The sequence below is a fragment of the Perissodus microlepis genome, chromosome 10 (genome assembly GCF_051167445.1).
Source record: "Perissodus microlepis isolate ML-2025 ecotype Zambia chromosome 10, ASM5116744v1, whole genome shotgun sequence".
NCBI lineage: Eukaryota > Metazoa > Chordata > Actinopteri > Cichliformes > Cichlidae > Perissodus > Perissodus microlepis.
In genome coordinates, this window is record NC_140470.1 from 12893892 (window position 1) to 12914551 (window position 20660).

The window sequence follows — 20660 nt, forward strand, 5'->3', positions numbered from 1 at the left end:
TGGGGAAGAAGCTGTTCCGGTACCTGGTGGTCTTAGTCCGGAGGCTCCTGTAGCGCCTCCCAGAGGGCAGGAGGGTGAAGAGTCCATGTGATGGGTGACTGGGGTCTCTGATGATTTTCCCAGCCCTTTTCAGACACCGCTTCCTGTAGATGTCTTTTATGGCAGGAAGTGGTGCTCCGGCGATGCGCTGGGCAGTTTTCACGACCCTCTGCAACGCCTTCCGGTCCGAGGCAGAGCAGTTCCCGTGCCAGACTGTTATACAGTTGGTCAGGATGCTCTCGATGGTGCAACGATAGAAGTTCACCAGGATGTCTGAGGACAGGTGGTTCTTCCTCAGAGTCCTCAAGAAGAAGAGGCGCTGGTGAGCCTTCTTGACCAGCTTGGAGCAGTTGGTCGTCCAGGTGAGATCCTCGGAGATGTGGACTCCCAGGAACTTGAAGCTGCTCACACGCTCCACAGCCGTCCCCTTAATGTGGATGGGTGGATGTGGGTCAGCATTCCTCCTGTAGTCCACGATGAGCTCCTTGGTCTTCTCGGTGTTAAGCAGCAGGTTGTTTGTGTCGCACCACTCAGCCAGACGATCCACCTCCTCCCTGTAGGCGGCCTCATCGTTGTCACTGATGAGGCCAATCACCGTGGTGTCATCTGCAAACTTAATGATGGTGTTGGAACCATCAGCAGGTCTGCAGTCGTGGGTGAAGAGGGAGTAGAGGAAGGGGCTCATCACACAGCCTTGTGGTACACCGGTGTTCATTGTGATGGTAGATGAGCAGTGGTTATCCAGCCGGACATGTTGGGGGCGGTTGGTCAGGAAGTCCAGTAACCATTTGCAGATGAGGGAACTGATGCCCAGGTCTGTCAGTTTCCTGATGAGTTGTGAGGGGTGGATTGTATTGAACGCTGAACTGAAGTCTATAAACAGCATTCTGGCGTAGGTGTTGTTGTTGTCCAGGTGTGAGAGGACAGAGTGCAGTGCGATGGAGACTGCATCCTCTGTGCTCCTGTTCTGGCGGTATGCGAATTGGTGGGGGTCCAGGGTGGGGGGGAGACAGGATTTGAAGTGTGCTAGGACCAGCTGCTCTAAGCACTTAGTGATGATGGGGGTGAGTGCTACTGGGCGGTAGTCATTGAGGCAAGATGGGTTGGAGTTTTTGGGTATCGGGACGATGGAGGTGGATTTAAAGCAGGCCGGTACCACAGCGTGGGCCAAGGACAGGTTGAATATGTCTGTCAGCACTCCTGCAAGCTCCCCAGAACACGCTCTGAGAACACGCCCGGGTATGCCATCAGGGCCTGCAGCCTTGTGGACATTGATCCTGCTCAGCACCGCTCCTACATCGGTGGGGGAGAGAGTCAGAGGTTGGTGGTCTGGCGTCACGTCTGCTTTGGTTGTGGTTGTGGGGTTCCCTCGCTCAAAACGAGCATAAAAGTTGTTGAGCTCGTTGAGGAAGGAGACATCAGAGGATGTCCTCATTGTTTGAATCAAAAATTCAAAAGAAGATAAAAGCAACTGGGAGGTCAATGACAAAAATCACAAAATGCACAATTTAAACTACAAAAACAGTTCAAAATAAAAAAAAATAATTACAAAATACTTTTAGCGCACAAATAAACAAACATATTCCTTATCTGTGTTGCAGATTTTTTTAAAATGTGGACTGGCCAATGAAAAAGGGGCTGACAATGATATGTTTTGTACATTTTATATTGTTATGACGTGGCTCCCGATGACAACATGTTTGTATGTTTACTGCGTTCACACAGTCCCATGTATGTACCATGAGAGAGGAGTGTAAGAGCTGCACGTGCTGGTTTGTTTGTGCACGCCGCGTAGATGGGGAGAGACGTAGCGGCACGCAGAGCAACGCACAGAGGTTACCGAGTTCTGCGACGGATGCACACGTTTGGCCTACGCGTGTGCACAAAGCCTTGCTTGCACAAGCACTTGTACGAGCCAGAAGTGTTCACACAGCGAGCGTTCTTGCATGGACTAACACGGACATCTGGTTCTGCACACTCGTCAATGTCTGGAACAAAGAAAAACAAGTATTCATTAGTGACAATGAGCCATAAAACAGAAATCCAAACATTAGTTGACAGAACAAAGTTATAATCTGCACATTGGCTGCTGTACATACACTAATAAGAGAATCTAGGACTCTAAAAGAATATGTGTATTTGCATTTTTGTAGTGTATATGTAGGACAGACCTATACAGCGAGCACGCGAGTAGTCTAGCCTAAAGCCTGGGTTACATTCACACATAGTGCCCAGGTAGGAACGGACACAGCGGCCATGTCCGCAGCTGCATTCGTCGGAATCTTCTTCTGAACTGTCACCTTTTCACAAAACGAACCAGGGGAAAAGAGAAAATGGGGGCAGAAAGAGGTAAATAAATAAGCCTTGTCTGAGGGCAGGAATGTTTCAGCTATCACTGATTTTTAACAAAAACCGTCATTGAGTGTCACCCGGGTTGTAATTGGGAAAAGCTGCCTGCAAATCCTGTTCCCCGTCTGACTCCGTCTCAAGATGCATCCCACACAGATGGCTGAACATTGCTGGGTAAAACAGATAAAATTCTTGTTAATTCAATAAATGGATTAAGTGCTAAAGAGGTCTGGCAAGTTTTCAGTAGCTCACCTGAGTTTCTGGGAGGGCAGCTGTTACACTCGGGCCCCCAGCCACGACCGAAGTGACAGCAGCACTCTGAATACGTCACCACCCAGTTCTGGGGCTCGCTGCAGATCCAGCCCTCCTCAATTCGCGTGAAGCACACATCCTTGTGAGCTGCAGTCCGATCTAGAGATGGAAAAAAGGATAAAAAACAAGTCGTGAAATTTTAACTGATCTCAGTGTTCAAGTGTATTTAATAAGAGAAGGTAAAGAATACTAATCTTAATATACAATATTTGAAAAAAGTCAGATTGGTTCACATTGCAAATTACACCTAAAAACAGTAAATGTACACTTTTATTTGTACTACAAAGTAAGCACACAAATACTTTACTATTTTTTTTTACAAGCTTGTAATATCTGGGAGTAACAAGCGTCAGGCGCCCATTCAGACATGTATATCCATCTACACCATATGGACAAAAGTATCGGGCCACCCACACACTTAGACTACGTTCACACTGCAGGTCTTAATGCTCGATTCCGATTTTTATGTCTGCTTGTTCACACTACAAATAAAATGTGACAGCAAACGCACTCTAGTGTGAACGCTCAAAGCGGCCACATGCGCAAAAGAAGACGTCACACACAACGCGCTCTGTTTAGACTCAAACCAAACAGTATTGTTTGACTGATGGCCCTTAATATAAAGACTTGTTTCGGACTTTACGTTTCCCAATTTTGCTCTAAGTTATAAAGTTATTTTGTTATTTACATATGGCCTAATAATTACCCTTATTGCTGTTTTAGAGAGGAGCGGTGCTTCAAAGGATAGTCGCAGATTTCTGTCAGAATCTGCAGATTATACAGTATAAATGAAATGTTCACGTTTCTCCAACGTTGTCTTCCCAACAGTTTCACTAACATCTACATGGGATGGCCAGGAAGCGTTCGCGATGTCTTATCGGGCGCTTCTCCGGCGCTGATAATTGGCGTGTGACGGATTTAATGCGACTTGACTATTCAAACAGCAGTCGCTTTCTAAAACATCAGATATGTATCGGATTCAGTACCACATACGAAAGTGACCCAGATCGGATTTGAAAATATCGGATTTGTGCCATTCACACTGTCATACCATGATCGGATATGGGTCGCATACTGTACTGTAAATGTACGAAACACATGACAGGTTCGTTAAGTTTGTTAAGATTTCTTTTTCTTAATTTTTGCATTTTCTCCAGTTTTACAGACCTCATGTAAATATTTCATTTGTTATTTTTCAGAATGCCGAAAACACCGTACACAGAAGATTTTCAAATATGAAGAGATAGTAGACAGGAGAGTTGTAAATGTAAGTAATTTAGCCTGCTGTTGTGCAGATTTTTTTTGCGTCTTTGGACTTCCCGGATTTGAACTGTGCCTGACTGACTATCCATAAGCTTTTGTATTTGATGAATCTACACTAATTCAGCCACTGAGTCTGTATTTCGCTCCAAATAGGACATTAAATAAGAACATACCACCTGATACGACCTGGTCGTGCTGCCTTCCTGATGTTTACGTTCTTTAAAGTCCTCCTGACATCATGCTCAGAAGGAGTGATTGATGTGGAGGTGCTCCTTCCCATTCAGTAACATCTGCTTCAGTTAGTTTTGCTTGTGAGCCACAATGTAAGCAGTGTTGCTTTGCTGACATGCACTCGATGCTGGCAGTACAAGCATTGTAGTGGTTCTTATGTTTTTGTAAACTAATTGTATAATATATTGAGCCATTCAATAGTACACAAATGTTTATAAGCTCCTTTTTGTATGCAACTTGCATGTCTTTCTTAATTAATTGTTTGTTTATATCATGTTTTTCAGGAAAAAGAAGAAGTTAAAGTCAAGTGGAAGCCTTGCTCAACATGGTATGTAGTAACAACTTTGTTGGACGGGAACAGACATTCATATTGTTGATAAATAGTTATCACCTCAATTTGAATTCATGTATTTGGACTAAAGTAAATTGGGAGCTTTTAGCTATCGAGCTCCTCTTCTGTGAGGAGCTTGATAGCTGTCCACCTCCAAAGTCCATTATGAGTTTTGGAGGTGGACATGGTCAACACTTTTAAGAGTAGGCATAAGACTTTACTTCTTTATAGAGCTTATAGTTAGGGCTGGTTCAGCTCAGCCCTTAGTTATGCTGTAACAGGACCAGACTGCTGGGGGTTAGTGTCCCCCCCCTCTCTCTGTCTGTCTCTTTCAGGGTTATGCAGGCTCAGTATTGGTTGAAGATGCAGTCACGTCTCCTTTTACTGAAAACTCTCCCCCTCTCCCTCACCATCTGTAAACATACATGTCTCAGTAATGCAGTTCATGCATGTTACTAACTAAACTTCTTCCCTGGAGTTTCTGTGCTCTCTCATCCAGCAGGTTCCGATGGATCGTGGCTGCTGCTGTGGTCCTGCTTGACATCTACTACATATATTATTACTCTCTGACTTGATTTATATTACAGTGAAGGTGTATAAAGCATGACATGAATATAGAAGATATTTCATCCTAAAAAATTGTCATATGTCACAACCTAAATTATCCTATTTTGTGTGTGGTTGTCGTTGTTGTTTGTTATGTTTTTCTCCTGACAGTGGCAAAGTGTGGGATGACACATGGGAACCTGCGCAGTTTTACACACAGTAAACCAGGCACCACAGGTCGCAGAGATCGCACAGTTCACAGTTTGTAGTTCAGCATAAAAGTTCAAAATAAAATATTTACTATACATTTCAACCAGTGTCAGTCTCTGTTTCACTCTCTAATTGTGGCTTAAGTACCTAACACATTCATGAATCTGATCGATCAATAATATCTTCCCTGCACTCGATATCTCATAGTTTTACATATCAGCCAACATTATTGTCTACATCCTCATAAATATAGAAGTGACTTGCTTATTATAACATATTACAAGTTAAAGTAATACTGCACTGCACGTATAGTAAGTAACACCTACTGTGTATGGGAGCCTAAAGCAAAGTTAACTGCACCAGTACCAGCTTCAGAACATATTGTATATTATATGTTTCTACCTTTTTGTAATATGTCATGTTTAGATGCAGTGACAATTGCACATTTGGAGTTGTGGTCATATGTGGTTTTTATATATATATACACAGGGTATTAGAAAAAAATTGACATTTTTTGCTATTTTTCTTGTTTGTTTGCACATTATTATTGTGTACATATTACATATGTAACATTATTGTTAATATTATTATTAGATATCAAAGATACAATTTGATTAAGGGTTTTCCTGTCATAATTTCAATACAAATGCAATTACACACGTAAACAATAGGATCAAAATAAACTTTTAAAAAGTCTGTTGATCAAATGCTGATTTTCAAAACATTCTAGAGGAAAACAGAGATAAAATAATCTGAACAGTAACAGTGATCTGGGATGATGATGGAGGCTTCAATGGATTATTCTGTTTCAATCAATAGGTTCGTATCTATGACAATAATTTGATAAGTTTAACAGGTTGGTTTAGGCCTGGCAATACTGGAAATATTCACAAACTTTTGTTTTTGAAGAATGTTTATCTTTTTTGGGATGAAGCTATCTGGCAAAATGACACAGCCCTTTAACCTCATCTTTATGTCTATCATGTGGCTATGATACTGGATTTTGGTTTGATGCATATGCAGGTTACAGCTGGGGAATGGCAGTATGTTGTGGATTGATTTGGCATGTTCAACCACTGTTACACCAAACTCTCTCACTTATAACATGATAAAGGCCTCTTACTCAGTGTCATGGATTTTCTGTAGTTTTGGGGACACAGGGCCAAAGTCTGAGGCAATAAGTCAGATCAAAGAAGGCAATGTTTCTAAAATGGGAGTTTACTTATGTCATTATATATATCCAGGAATATGTGCCTGAGGATAGTTGTCATGAATTCAATATTAAATCAAAGTATTCCTTAATTACCACAGCTGACACGAGTTCTCCATAGTTGCCTGCTGTCTCAGGATCTGTCTCCAAAAAGGACCAGGGAGCGCTAACATGTTATGTTCTAAACTGATGAAGAAAATGCACATTAAACATAACATAAACTTACTGAGTGAAGTAATGTCAAGAGGATTCCTTTAGCTCCTATTGGGTTGGTTCCTTGATCAATGCAATACAGAATCATTCATCTGGTTTTATGTAATGTCCTTAAAACATGTCAAAATGAGGCTCACTAGTCTGTGTGGCCTCCATATGCCTGTATGACCTCCCTACAACACCTGGGCATGCTCCTGATGAAGTGGCAGATGCTCTCCTGATGGATGTCCTCCCAGACTCCAGGACTAAAGCATCTGCCCACTCCTGGACATTTTGTGGTGCAGTTGGTGGATGGAGCGAGACATGATGTCCCAGATGTCCTCAATTGGATTCAGGTCTGGGGAATGGGCGGGCCAGTCCTCAGCATCAATGCCTTCGTCTTGCAGGAACTGCTGACACACTCCAGCCGCATGAGGTCTAGGATTGTCGTGCATTAGGAGGAACCCGGGGCTAACCGCACCAGCATATGGTCTCACAAGGGGTCTGAGGATCTCATCTCAGTACCTAATGGCAGTCAGGCTACCTCTGCCGAACACATGGAGGGCTGTGCAGCTCCCCAAAGAAATGCCACCCCACACCAAAACTGACCCACTGCCAAACTCATGCTGGAGGATGTTGCAGGCAGCAGAAGGTTCTCCACGGCGTCTCCAGACTCTGTCACAAGTGCTCAGTGTGAACCTGCCTTCATCTGTGAGGAGCAAAGTTGCCAATCTTTGTGTTCTCTGGCAAATGCCAAACATCCGGCATGGTGTTGGGCTGTAAGCACAACCCCCACCTGTGGACGTCGGGCCCTCATAACACCCTCATGGAGTCCGTTTCTGACCGTTTGAGCAGACGTGCACATTTGTGGCCTGCTGGAGGTCATTTTGCACAGCTCTGGCCTTTCTTTCCTACCCCACAGTACCTTCCCTTACCATTCGTTTCCTACTCTTTTACTTCTTCTTTGATGACGGTTGCCTTTCTAGATAAGCAATTTCATTTGCTCTGGGGCGAGTCACTGGCTCGGGTGCATTCCGGGACTGTCAGTTCACCAGTGTGCTGGCATGCTTCTTAAAAAACACACCACTACAGCAAACATCTCAATTGTACTTGTTGATTTCTTCGACAAAACACTGAACAAAAAATTTACTTGTGAGTGTGCTGCCTGGTGCTTTTAAATTTTGTGATAATTTGAGCAGCCCAGAAAGCATCCCATAAATTAAATTATGTTATCGTATCTGAACATGTACACTAGTCATTAAATTAGATGGGAAAGAATGATTCAGGGTAAACAACTGCACCAAGGAAATTCCATTTTTCTTCTCAAAATGTAAAATGTCTGTTGAAAAATCACATTAAACAGAGATGTGATTAACTTTTTATTTTACCAAACATAACATCAATGATGACACAATCAGTCTTCATCAGAAGTGCTCAAATCACTCTCAGTGGCATCGTCTGGAATGTCCTCCTCCTCCTCCGAGTCCATTTCCAGGAGTGGTTGGTGGCTGAGGATTCTCTTGTACACGTCCTTTACTTTGAGCATTTCAGCTTTCAGTTCACTTTTTTTTTAAAAACCAGGCTACAGAGTCCCTTCTGTGCATCCTCCGACATGCCAACAAAGGAGGCTGTAAAAAGAACAAAACAAATAAATATAAGTAAAAAAAAAAAACAAACAAAAAAAACCTCACCTCATAAACACAAGGAATTAGGATCCTGTAATTAAACATTTTTTTTAAAGGGAGAAGGCAGTGTTAGCTAGCAATCTAGATATAGGTAAAAGATCCAGTAAGACTTTAGCATCTGCTCTTATTTTCAATCGATTCATCAAAAAATTAATAAATAAAAGATGTGCTTACAGTCTGAGGAGATTGTCCCCAACACCACAGATCACATTCGCAACACTGTCCAGTGATGCTGCATCTCCCTGCAAAGGATCATCTCCTCCTCTCTCAGGCGCCTCACAGCCATCACCTTCTCAAGACCTTTCTCTTTGTCCGGAGGTCAGCAGCAGCTACAGTTTAACAACATCAGATGGGAAAACATAGTAGCATATTATGATTCAAGAACAAAACATTCAACTACTGCTCAGATACTGGGAGTTTGTTTAAAAAGGATATTTAGAAATCAAGAGCTTACGTTCACTTGTGCTCTGCCAGGGCCAAATGTCGGTCAGCATGAGGGCATCACTGGATACGATTTGCTTTGTTGGTTCAGCGAGCTTGTTGTAGTCGTCAACAGCAGCCGCCAAGCGTTTCTTCTCAACTAAGATGACCTTGCGAATTCTGTGTCGCCTCTTGTTGCCATCTGTAAATAATCATAAAAAATTCACACCTTCACATAATGTATATAGTTACATTTTAATCTACACTCATCAATTTGTTTGCTAGAACAAATCACATCCAGCTTAAACAAACCTGGATCTGATTTTATTCTGTTTACAAAGTAGCTGTACAAGCTGTACAAACTAAGTATCAAACGGTCCATTTCAAAGAAACTGGGACGTACCATTTTGTCTGTAAAGACTTTGTGTTCGCACTCTGATGACGACGACAAGCTCCTCTATTCGTGCCTGCAACGCTCCAAGGCTGCCATCAGTTTGATCACTTTCTAAGTGAGAGGAATATTAATCAGAATACAGGATGAGTAACAGTCACCAAACTACAGTGGACTCTGTAATCACTGACTTGATGACATTCATTATAAGACATCTGGAGCCTTCATGTGCTGCATTATCATGAGATAACAAGTATGTTGGTGTTCAGGTTTATAAAACCAACTAGTACGACATCATTTCAACCCAGGTTCTATCCAATTTGATGAAACGCAACAACTCTGCCATAAATTCTGCTTTTACAAGGCTTCTTTTTCATTGTTTGTTGACACTGTCAGAAAGATCTTAATTCTACCTTAAGTTCTTTAATGAGGCCATGGTGGGTCCTATTGTTATACACGAGTGCATTATATTGAGACTCACCTTCAGCCCATTTCTACACATCGGCCACCCATTGCTGCAGTGTGTCGTCATCCACACCCAGCTCATTTTTGGTCGCATTCAGGCTCTCCACTTGTTCTCTAAGGATCCTTATGATCTAAGAATACATTAATAAATGTCATTCATATTGACATTAAAAGAGTACTGGTGTTTTCCCCCATTACCACACACATTAAAATGGTTTTTGAAAAAATAAATAAATCACCTTTAGATATCTCTGGCTCAAAGTGCGGCCCAGTTGTTCCACTTTCCTTTTGTTCCAGCCCAAAGCCAGGAGGGTCAGCATGTCTGTTCGCCCTGCATTTCAGTTAGTATACAAATAAGAATTAATGAGCAGGAGACTGAGTGGAATCTCAGACACGGACACATACCTGCTTTAGACATGTACTTCGTTGTGATGGCCGCCCTAGACAGGAAACTGTTTACTTGTTCCACCTCTTCTCCAACTGTTGAACCGGCCCCATCCTGAAACGCACCTCCCCATTTGATCTATAGAAAGGAGGTCACAATACATGACTGCTGAATTCATTCAACCTTATAACAAAATGTCTCAAACTAATCCAAAACTACAAGCTGCAGTATACCTCGCATTTCCAAGTGTGAGCCTTTGCATGCATGACGGAGAGAAAAGGAAGCATTGACAAGAGGTTCCTCAGCTCAGGGCACTGCTGAGCCACCTTGGTTAAATAGGGGAAATATTTACAGGCCACATCGGAGCAAAGGAACGTAATATGTCCCAGGACGTTAGCTGCCAACTCCCTCTGGAGAAAAAGGGGGTAAGCAAAGATCTCCCCTCGAAACATGTTCAATGCAGCTAAGAGGACTCCGTGGCGACAAACAGCTATTTCCATGCCCTCTTCATCCAACTTCCCAGTGGACTTTTTGGACGACTCCTTTGCTGCAGTCCAAGATGAAGATCCGCACAACCCTTTCCCTGGGACCTATACACTCCCCTTGCACTTCAGAGCAAGTTCCCCTGCTCTGAAGTGCTGAACGAACACAGTGACAGTTGTTTGAAAAGAAACATTAAAATACATTTTTCTACAAATCCATATTTGACTTATGTACACAATGCATAACGTACCTTGCATTAGACTGAAAGTGATAAAGCTTGCGGTTTCCATCAACTGAGACGGCAAGCATGTCTGGAGTGCAGGCAGGGCAGCTAAAGCATGGCTCCTTGCACATCCTGTCCACCTCAAACTTTACAGCACTCCACTCCAAGAAACTTTTACTGAAGGCATCAGCTGATATTCGGCCAGTCTTTTACATAGAGGACATACAACAGAATATTCAAGGACAGTCATCATAAACATTGATTTGCACAATTTCCTTAAACTTGGCAAATTTAGAAACTCACCCTTCCAAAATGGGCTGTTCGTTCATCCAGCACTTTGACAAATGCCTTAAGTGACATCCCTGGTGCAGCCTTCTTAATGTCATAGAAAGACTGAAAGACATCCATTGAAAACAGGGTGCAGAAATTTAAGGTGCCAGGCCAATATCCACTACCCAGGATGTCCTTAACTGAGGGGGACCACATTAGGCCACAGCTGGTGCAGCTCACCACTGGCAGTGCAAGGTTATAACGGCCTTTAGAAAGGATAAGGATAAATTCAGTCATGGCTCAAAGCATTCATTTTTTTCATGTTGTTTTCAAATCGGTCTGGTAAATCCAAATGACCTTTGACAGGTGCCCACATATACTGCGGGCCGAGGGTAATTCAAACCAAGATAGCAATGCACAATTTGCAATAAAACCTCCAAACACATCTATTGTGTATGTAGTGTGTGACAAAAGGGCAACTTACCATTTATGGTTACAAGAGCCACAATTGCGCCGGGTGAAACCTCAACGTTACCTGCTGGGCAGTCACACACATGGTCTGGCCTTTGCACAGGCAACAGCCGAACTAACATTAAAACACACAATATATATAAAAAGAATTAGAAATTAACTGATACACAATAAATATACAATAACAGCACCCACTCATAGTACATAGCAAGAAATGCATAAGACTTAAAAACCGTACCTATTGGCTTGTGAAACTCTGATGTAGGCTGCAAAAACCCTCCTGTTACTGCCTCTCTGCTGTGCAGGACAAAGCGTGTGTGAACTGCAATATCACAGTCAGCACAAAGGAATGGAAGAGGCAGGCAGTCCAGACACCTCACAACTACTTGTTTGCCACACTGACACACACGGTGTGACTGTGGATCCAGAGTAGCTAACATATTGTCTATAAGACAAGGCCTGGCCTCTTTCCACTTTTGCGAGGACACCATATTTCTGATCGCCCAGTGAGTAGCAGCTGATTCAGATGACGTCTCACAAGCCATGGCTGCGTCCTCTTCTCCATCCTCCAACATCTGAAGGAGCTCCTGATGAAGCACCTCAGTTCCATACACTAACAGAAAAAAAATAAAGAAAGGAAGAAACTCTTCCACAAAGTGAAAAACACTCTAGGCAGTATGTTTCTTAGGACTGCACAAAAGTCCTGCATAACTCAACTATAACAACAAATATAAAAGTAAACAGAAATCACAATATATACAAGAAGGTAAAGTACCTTTTGTTGGGTTGACACTGGCAACATAACTAGGTTCTTCACGTGGACATTGATGCTGATCTCTGGACACTGGGGGGAAAAAAAGAGATTGAAGAATATTTACTTACTGAAATTCTTTGGTGAAAACAAGTTGTGAGATAAAATCAATGGTTGTGTGAACACTGACCACGTGGCATGCAACTAGTACTTCGACTGGTTGATGGTCTGAGGAATAAAATCTCCCTGTCTGTCACGTGTTTTCCAGCGCACTGGTCTTGGCTGAGGTTCACTCTGTGCATCATTCTATGCAATTAACAAGGAAAAAAGGGAACACCTAAAATACAGTCCATGATTAAAGCAAAGATTATCAAACATCTTAAGTTAACCAACTTAATTTGACATAAACTTATATATACACACATATATAAAAATTTATTAAAAAAAATTCAAATAATATAACGTTTACTCCGTACAAAATATTAGACAAGCGTGTTCCCTCTTTAACAACTGTTTCCACTAAAAATTTTACCTGCATATCTTGAAGGAGTTCGTCAGCAGCCTGAAGCTCTTCCTCCAGCTCGGGATCCTCTGAATCACTCATTTTCAAGCTAAAGAGGAAAGAGATTTTTGCAGAACTCCGTGACATAAACACATAACTAACGCAATTCAAATGATTTTCAGTCTTGGCGCTCCGGTTAACGTTAGCAATTAACGTTAGCATCATCAGTTTATAAAGAGCTAGCAGAACTCTTAGCGCAAAAACTGCTTTACGCACCATGTGAGGGTATTTTGCAACACACAAGTCCTTTAACGTTTGTAATAGATTTAATCCATCATCGTTGGATTAAATGGCTAATGCTGCAGTAGCCACGTGTAGTCGTTACCTAGCAAGCATGCTGACAGTAGCTGTAGCCATTTTTAAATGCATTAAACCGTTTCCGAGATCAGTCACCTCTGTTTGTTTGAAGCTTTTATGAAAAACAAACTTTGAAACACACATCAAGGTATTACTTTAAATATATGTATTTTTTACATACCTGCATTAGAATCAATCAGTTCCGCCTCATTTTCTTATTCTTATAAATAGGTCTCTCCATTCTCCCATCATCCTTTGCTTACACAGGTTGCGTCTGATTGGTTGGAGCCGAGCACGTCCAAAACTAACAGGAGTGGTGAATGACTCTATAAATGTGTTTTACGTGTGAAATGAAAATAATAAACCTAACAAAGGATTATGTACGTTAAATCTGAGCACTTTCAGCTCGTGAATCACTTTGGAAAACACTGTGTGATGGCCACAACATGAAGCGATTTTATTGTTGAATTATCAGTGATACTTTCATGTGTTTTTGTTGAGAAATGTTAACGATGTCATTAAAAGAAAGCATTAAATTAGGGAGAAAAACCGTTCGCGGAGAGGGTCCCCGGTTCTCCAGTTAGATTGAGATTCACAGCGTCATGTTTCGCTGTGACGGAGTTATTATTGGAGTAAATGGACGGCTGGAGCCTCTGCTCGAAGCGTCTCTGATCGCCGCAAGCGGGTTCATATTGGAATGAATTGACAACCCACAGCGTCGCATAAAAACGTGGAAGGGTACCTTTAGCGTCAGCATGAGAAGTTAAGGGACGTGACAAATCGTCAGTATTTTACGTGTCGGGGGTGAGAACGGGTTGTCTTAGCAGTAGGATTTACATGAAAAGAGAAACAAATTAAGTTTGAGTGAAAATGTACATTTTTTGCACTCTCTGGTCGACTGACTCAGTGAATCAAATGACTCAACAAACACGATTCACTTTGGTGAGTGACTCATTAAAACTCGATTCAGTAAAAAGAATTAAATTTACCATCACTAGCCCTTTGTTTGGCCTGCTAAAATGGCGCCCCGGCGGCCACGCCCCCTGCCGTGACATCATGTTCCAAAGCCCCATAGAATAGACAATAGAACCAAATTTAAAAAAAAAGAAAAAAAAAAGAATGTTGTTGTTACATTATGTTATGACATCATCATGATGTCATAACATGCCTTTGATCTGTGAATCCTTAAATCCGGGTAAGAAGCCCAAACTGTCATGCAGTTTACTTGTAACATTTGAGATTGCAGCATTCAAAGGTCCGCCTGAGAAAAATTTTAAAATAGTTGAATCTTTAAGACAGTCACTTCATCAACACTCTGACATGTCTCAGAGTAAAGACAGCAAAAGCCAACAAGCTTACGCTGGCTTTACTACAATGGACGACCAAAATCCAGAGCCAAACTCTGATGAAAGACATTTCCAGCTTCCACTCAAGAGGAAGCGAGGCCCGAATTCTGTTGCACAGAATTGCAGAAGTGACGACAGCTGCTCTCCACCAAGGAAAAAAAGACGTATTTGTGAAGAAAAGAAAAGAAAATACAGTCAGATTTCCAAAGGCAGCAAAAACAACTCTGAGAGCTACTCTCCAGAGAGAAAGAGGATGAGAGTAGACACTGAGAAAAAAGAAACAGCAGTGACTCGGACCATCCAAAAAAGTTCTTCTTCAAGGACTATCCAACTCCAAGTTCAGAAAAAGAACAATATGAACTTGAGTAATACCAAAAACTCTCAAAACACTCCAAAAGACAACAAGAGACCAGGACAAGCACCAGTGACACAGAACATCCAAAAAAGTTCTTTGTCAAGGTCTATCCAGGACCAAGTTGAGAAAATGGATGTTACGACCTCAAGTGATACCAAAACCTCTGATAACACTCCAAAATACAACAAGAGGCCAGGACAAGCACCAGTGACACAGAACATCCAAAAAAGTTCTTTGTCAAGGTCTATCCAGGACCAAGTTGAGAAAATGGATGTTACGACCTCGAGTGATACCAAAACCTCTGATAACACTCCAAAATACAACAAGAGGCCAGGACAAGCACCAGTGACACAGAACATCCAAAAAAGTTCTTTGTCAAGGTCTATCCAGGACCAAGTTGAGAAAATGGATGTTACGACCTCGAGTGATACCAAAACCTCTGATAACACTCCAAAATACAACAAGAGGCCAGGACAAGCACCAGTGACACAGAACATCCAAAAAAGTTCTTTGTCAAGGTCTATCCAGGACCGAGTTGAGAAAATGGATGTTACGACCTCGAGTGATACCAAAACCTCTGATAACACTCCAAAATACAACAAGAGGCCAGGACAAGCACCAGTGACACAGAACATCCAAAAAAGTTCTTTGTCAAGGTCTATCCAGGACCGAGTTGAGAAAATGGATGTTACGACCTCGAGTGATACCAAAACCTCTGATAACACTCCAAAATACAACAAGAGGCCAGGACAAGCACCAGTGACACAGAACATCCAAAAAAGTTCTTTGTCAAGGTCTATCCAGGACCAAGTTGAGAAAATGGATGTTACGACCTCGAGTGATACCAAAACCTTCGAAAACACTCCAAAATACAACAAGAGGCCAGGACAAGCACCAGTGACACAGAGCAGCCAAAAAAGTTGGACGCCAAGCACTATCCGACTCCTAGTTAAGAAAATGAACAATCTGACCTTGAGTGAAACCTCTGAAAACACACCAAACGCACCAAAAGACAACAAGAGGCCAGAACCAGCAGCAGGGACACAGAGCAGCCAAAAAAGTTGTTCGCCAAGCACTATCCGACTGCTAGTTCAGAAAATGAACAATATGACCTTGAGTGAAACCTCTGAAAACACACCAAACACACCAAAAGACAACAAGAGGATAAAATAATAAGCAAGAAAAAGAGGAGGCCAGTACTACCAAACCAGAAAATCCAGAGGCCTGAGATGACAACTTCAACTCTGTCTCCTATAAAATCAAAGTTATATACAACTAAATATTAACAGTTACTTCAACTCCCTAAACATAAATTTTAAAGCATATTTGCTTTAATATTTAATTGTGTATACATTTGTCATCGGCTCCACCCCTCCCAACCGGTCGCGGCAGATGGCCGCCCCTCCCTGAGCCTGGTTCTGCCGGAGGTTTCTACCTTTTTAAAGGTAGTTTTTCCTCCCCACTGTCGCCAAGTGCTTGCTCATAGGGGATTGTTGGGTTTTTTCTTTAATTCAGTTCAGTTCAATTCATTTGTATGTAAATACTGTTGAATTGAATTGAACTGAATTAAAGAAGATTTATAGGAGACAAAGTAAGTCACAGAGTGAACCAGGGTATTATAACATCTTACCCATGAAAATAAAAAATTGCATTAACCAAAACATCTGTTGTCTGAACCTGTAATTTTGTCTCATTTAAAACATGTAAAAATGTCAAATTAGAACAATCTAACAGCAGAAATAAAAATGTTTACATGCTGCTTGAAAACATTGTTCTGTGAATGATATCTACTGTATCTGTGCTGTTGATGCCTTTTGAAAGCATTCCTAATAGCATCTATCAAGTAATATGCCTTGCTCAATGGTTCATGGAAGTATTAACAGTTTTGGTAACTGACTTTGTAAATTGAAATTCTACAGCCTTACACTAGTAAACGCTTGTGCTACACACGGAAGACAGGTATAGTCAGCTCAGTATCCAGTGGGAAGTTTTCTCTTTGGCATCCACAGATGCAACAGCTCATAACTAAATGGTGCAAACAGAGGTGAATCCACCTAAGCAGCACTTGTACGATTGCCCTCCGGCTCCAACTCCCGGTAAACTGAAGACAGATTCAACCATCTGTGTGTTGAAAAATATTAATGAGTCCACACCGCATTTTCTTCTTAGTAATAGCCATGTAACAATAGAAATATAGAAACAGTAATTAATCAGATTACTAGTTACTGAAAAAAGTAACGGCCGTTATTCCCATCACTGATAATGACACGATTATTTGCATTTCCACTACTTATAAACTAGTGTCAGTATTTAATGATCAATATCCACAAATAAGAATTGGAAATAAATGGCACTGGATAAGCACAAATCTGACTGAGAACTTAAACTTCACCTTAATTTTTCTGTCTGTCCTGCTCACATCTCCAATGTTTGTACACGTTGTCATTAGCGTGTCTTCACTCAGCCACTCCACATCGGCCACACCGCTTTACTAACTAAAACACTGGTGTCGGCACATAAGGACGCCGTCATAACCCGTCAACGACACTGATTAGCGTTTATATGAATGTGAGTGGCATCGTTGGCTGGAGCAGCCAGTTACCGGTCACTCACTGACTCACACTCCAAAACAGCACAGAATCAATTGTTATGTATTTATTTTAATTCCAGGTTTGATTTTTTCTGTTTTGTTTTGGGGGGTTTTGTGCGCAGTGCAGATTTTGTGCGCAGTGCAGATTTTGTGTGCGCGGAGACCGTGTCAGCAGTGCGCAGTTTAGAGGGAAAAGTGCAGACAGATGCTTTATCCTTAACACTTTTTATTAGCCAGCTGTAATAAAGATCCGGTACATGGTAGGTGGCTATAATTGCAGGCAGATAGAAGCAAAGTGATGAATATTGTTTTGGGACATTTAATTAATTAATTCTTAATGTTTGAAAGACCACAGATAATGAATTAAAAGGAAAACTGTTGCAGGTTATGGATGCGAGTGGAAGTGGTCCTCTGTGACATGACCACTGGGACAGAAGACTGGGCAGCTGAGCACTCCTCTGAAGCAGTACAAAGTACAGAACTAACTGAACCTCCATCCGCTATATAAATGTGATATTAAAATAATATTAATACAAGAAATACAAACTTCTAATTCTAATGATTTCACAAAGCTCAAATAGCTCCATGTGCTTGCTGATTATATTGTAGATGGATGACTTTCCTTACACACTTGGAAAAATGAGACATTAAATTTAAATGAGATGTCTGTTCCCCCTGATGTAACCCAGCTCTGAAATAATTTGTCAAACAAAACAACAACAAAAAAAACGCGTTAGCTTGTGTAAATCTGAACACATCTTCTTCAAGAGTGCAGTGCAGTGTACAACAACAACAACAAATCATCAATCTGTCGATCCACTCGACATCTATCAATTAAAAAAAAAAATAAAGTAAGCTTTAAATTTCCAGTTGAACAGATCCCACCGGGCAGTCCTTTTCTTTTAAAAATAGTCCCTCCTCTTCTTCTCCTGTCCTGTGTTTCCTACATCCTTCTCCATCTCTGAGTGATGTTATCTCATAGTCTTTTCTCTCCCTCGGTAATACTACAAATGTACATTCAGCTAGCTGGCACACTGTGTGACCGTAACTGCACAGAAGCAGTCTGTTTGCTGATATTTGTTGGAGTGTTTAGAAGGTTACATGTGTATTACTGTTAAAGTATACAATCAAGAGAGAGTTTCACTTGTTTGTTTTTGGAACTTTGTTTAAAGTTGTAACTTTCACTGGTGTGATATCTCACCACTAGATGTCAGTAGAGTACAGACTGCAGTCAGCTGAGTTCTGTTGTCTTACCCCCTCTAAAGTGCATAATCCTAGCAATGGTGGCTGCAGGAGGACGAAAAACTGTGACTGGTTGATCCATATGGAGTGCAGGCTGTCAGTCTGCTCTTTACCTGAGCTCTGAATAGAGCTTTGTTAGTTACTGAAGGCCATTTCTGTCGAATGACAGCGATACTGAGCTGAGTTGCTGAGTTTGTCCTGAACTTCTTTTGTTGGTAAGTGCTGCTGTTTTTGTCACTGTAAGCCTCTGTTAGCTGGTGTTAGTAAAACTTTCATTGTTGGACGCTTAGAGAATAAATCCTCAAATGATGTGCGGGTATCACACTGTTTACCAGAGGGAAAGTGTGATTTTCTTAGGAGACTCAGTGATAATATTAGCTGGCAAAATGTTAGCTTATAACCAGCTGGTGTTGTTGTTATTAAGCCAGGTCGTTGTCAGCTGTCTGGAGGGTCACATGTCTAATCTTCTGACAATAAATAAGTGCGAAAATGTCTGGAATCGTTAATAAAGAAATTTGGGACAGTTGTTAAATTGTATAACTCTCTCAATGCTCTCTACCTGACCACCTAAAATTGAGCCTTCTGATAATATGATGTAACTGAGATTCATTATGGTCAGCAGAATTTCTTTTTATTGCTGAATGTTGGAGGCACTGCCTTTCAAAGCAGAGACGTCGCCCTGATAGGATGATCGCTCTGCTGCAAGGCTGACTCAGAGAGCAAGTTTAGAATAACCAGTTAACCTAACACATATGTCTGTGGATGTGGAAGGAAACCAGAGCACTGAGAGAAAACCTACATAAAGAAAAGGGAACAGATGGGCTGTGGATCTTTGTGCCCTTTACCACCATGCCAAGTACCAAATAATCATATAGCCCACTGTAGAGTAGCCAAATGTGGTAAAAGATATTAATTATTTTTCATGTATTAGTATTAGTAATGTTGAAAGACACATGTATATTTAACAGGCTGTATCACCTTTTTTAAAAAAAAATAAAATTCAGATTTGTTTTGCAGCTCTATATAGATTCTTTTTGGCCACTAAAATGCTCAAAAATGATATTTTGGGAGCACAGGTTGCTCACCCCAGAAGTGGAATAGCTACTTCTGAGGAAAAACGTTCTGATTTGGCTTTCATGAAGACCAGAAAACAAAGAAACCCGAGTCTGACTACATGATTGTCCAACAATCATAATATTCTGGTTGTAAGGAAATGTACTCAAAGGAGAGTTCATGTATAAACCAAGAAGAATAGTGAAAAATATCTGATTTCAAATAGTGGGTTAATCAATGGAAGAAAAAAAATGTAAGAAATTTAAGCACAGAAACAACTTGTTAAAATTGTGTGTGTGTGTGTGTGTGTGTGTGTGTGTGTGTGTGTATAAGCAACTGTTGTGCTATGAGGTACTCTGACGTCACCACTCAGTAGCATATTGCCTTTAGTGTGTTGACTAAAACCACAATATGGGCAGATAAAACAAGGAGTCATTCTGACCTTCATCTACAGGTGGATGATCTAAGATCATTTAATCACATAAAATAAAACTCAGTGAATTGTAAACGGATGTAAATAAAAGCTTGAATATGCATTTAACTTATAATGTGACCACTGTTTGTTTTTAACAATCGAATGCTCTCTGCTCTCTCGTCTTCAGCTTGTTCAGAATGCTGTAGCCCGACTCTTGACAGGCACTCGTAAACGTGACCATATTTCCCCAGTCTTGGCTCGTTTACACTGGTTTCCAGTATGTTCCAGAATTGATTTTAAGATTTTATTGCTTGTTTGTAAGTCTCTAAATGGATTAGCTCCCTCGTAGCTCTCTGATCTTTTAACTAAAAACACTGCAAATAGAACTTTTCAGTCAGCTGTTACATTGCTTCTGATTGTTCCTAAAGCACAGAGGAGACCAAGCGTTTGCCTGACCCTTTGGAACAGTCTGCCTCTTCAAATTAGGACGTCTCCACCACTTTAAATCCCATCTGAAAGCACATTTCTACTCCCTAGCTTTTAATTGTGACTGAGTTTTTGTTTTGTTCTCTT

The 20660-nt window shown here is 41.3% G+C and overlaps 1 protein-coding gene, 2 long non-coding RNA genes and 1 pseudogene across 3 annotated transcripts; 1 reads left to right on the plus strand and 3 right to left on the minus strand.

Moving 5' to 3' along the window:
• Window positions 1–1410: 1410 nt before the first annotated feature.
• LOC146378949 (latent-transforming growth factor beta-binding protein 3-like) lies at window positions 1411–3069 on the minus strand. The gene is made up of 5 exons (XM_084941637.1): window positions 3021–3069; window positions 2641–2799; window positions 2469–2558; window positions 2211–2339; window positions 1411–2027 (listed from the first exon to the last, which is right to left on the minus strand). Exons 1-5 carry the CDS (start codon window positions 3067–3069, stop codon window positions 1876–1878), a joined length of 579 nt encoding a protein of 192 aa, XP_084797763.1. The 3' UTR covers window positions 1411–1875.
• Window positions 3070–3072: 3 nt separating this feature from the next.
• On the plus strand, window positions 3073–5384 carry LOC146378950 (uncharacterized). The gene is made up of 2 exons (XR_014801415.1): window positions 3073–3967; window positions 4479–5384. It is a non-coding gene; the product is annotated as an uncharacterized LOC146378950 (long non-coding RNA).
• Window positions 5385–8049: 2665 nt separating this feature from the next.
• LOC146378951 (uncharacterized) lies at window positions 8050–8659 on the minus strand. The gene is made up of 2 exons (XR_014801533.1): window positions 8543–8659; window positions 8050–8311 (listed from the first exon to the last, which is right to left on the minus strand). It is a non-coding gene; the product is annotated as an uncharacterized LOC146378951 (long non-coding RNA).
• A 996-nt stretch (window positions 8660–9655) lies between these two features.
• On the minus strand, window positions 9656–13370 carry LOC146378952 (uncharacterized; annotated as a pseudogene).
• Between the last annotated feature and the right edge of the window lie 7290 nt (window positions 13371–20660).

What these genes read in the sequence shown, in the direction of transcription:
- LOC146378949 (XM_084941637.1), bottom strand. Translation starts at nt 3,069, where the DNA reads ATGTCTGAATGGGCGCCTGACGCTTGTTACTCCCAGATATTACAAGCT. An exon ending in CTCCCAGATATTACAAGCTT is followed by an intron (nt 2,800 to 3,020) that starts GTAAAAAAAAAT and finishes TTCCATCTCTAG; the next exon opens with ATCGGACTGCAGCTCACAAG. An exon ending in CTCGCGTGCTCGCTGTATAG is followed by an intron (nt 2,028 to 2,210) that starts GTCTGTCCTACA and finishes TCTTTGTTCCAG; the next exon opens with ACATTGACGAGTGTGCAGAA.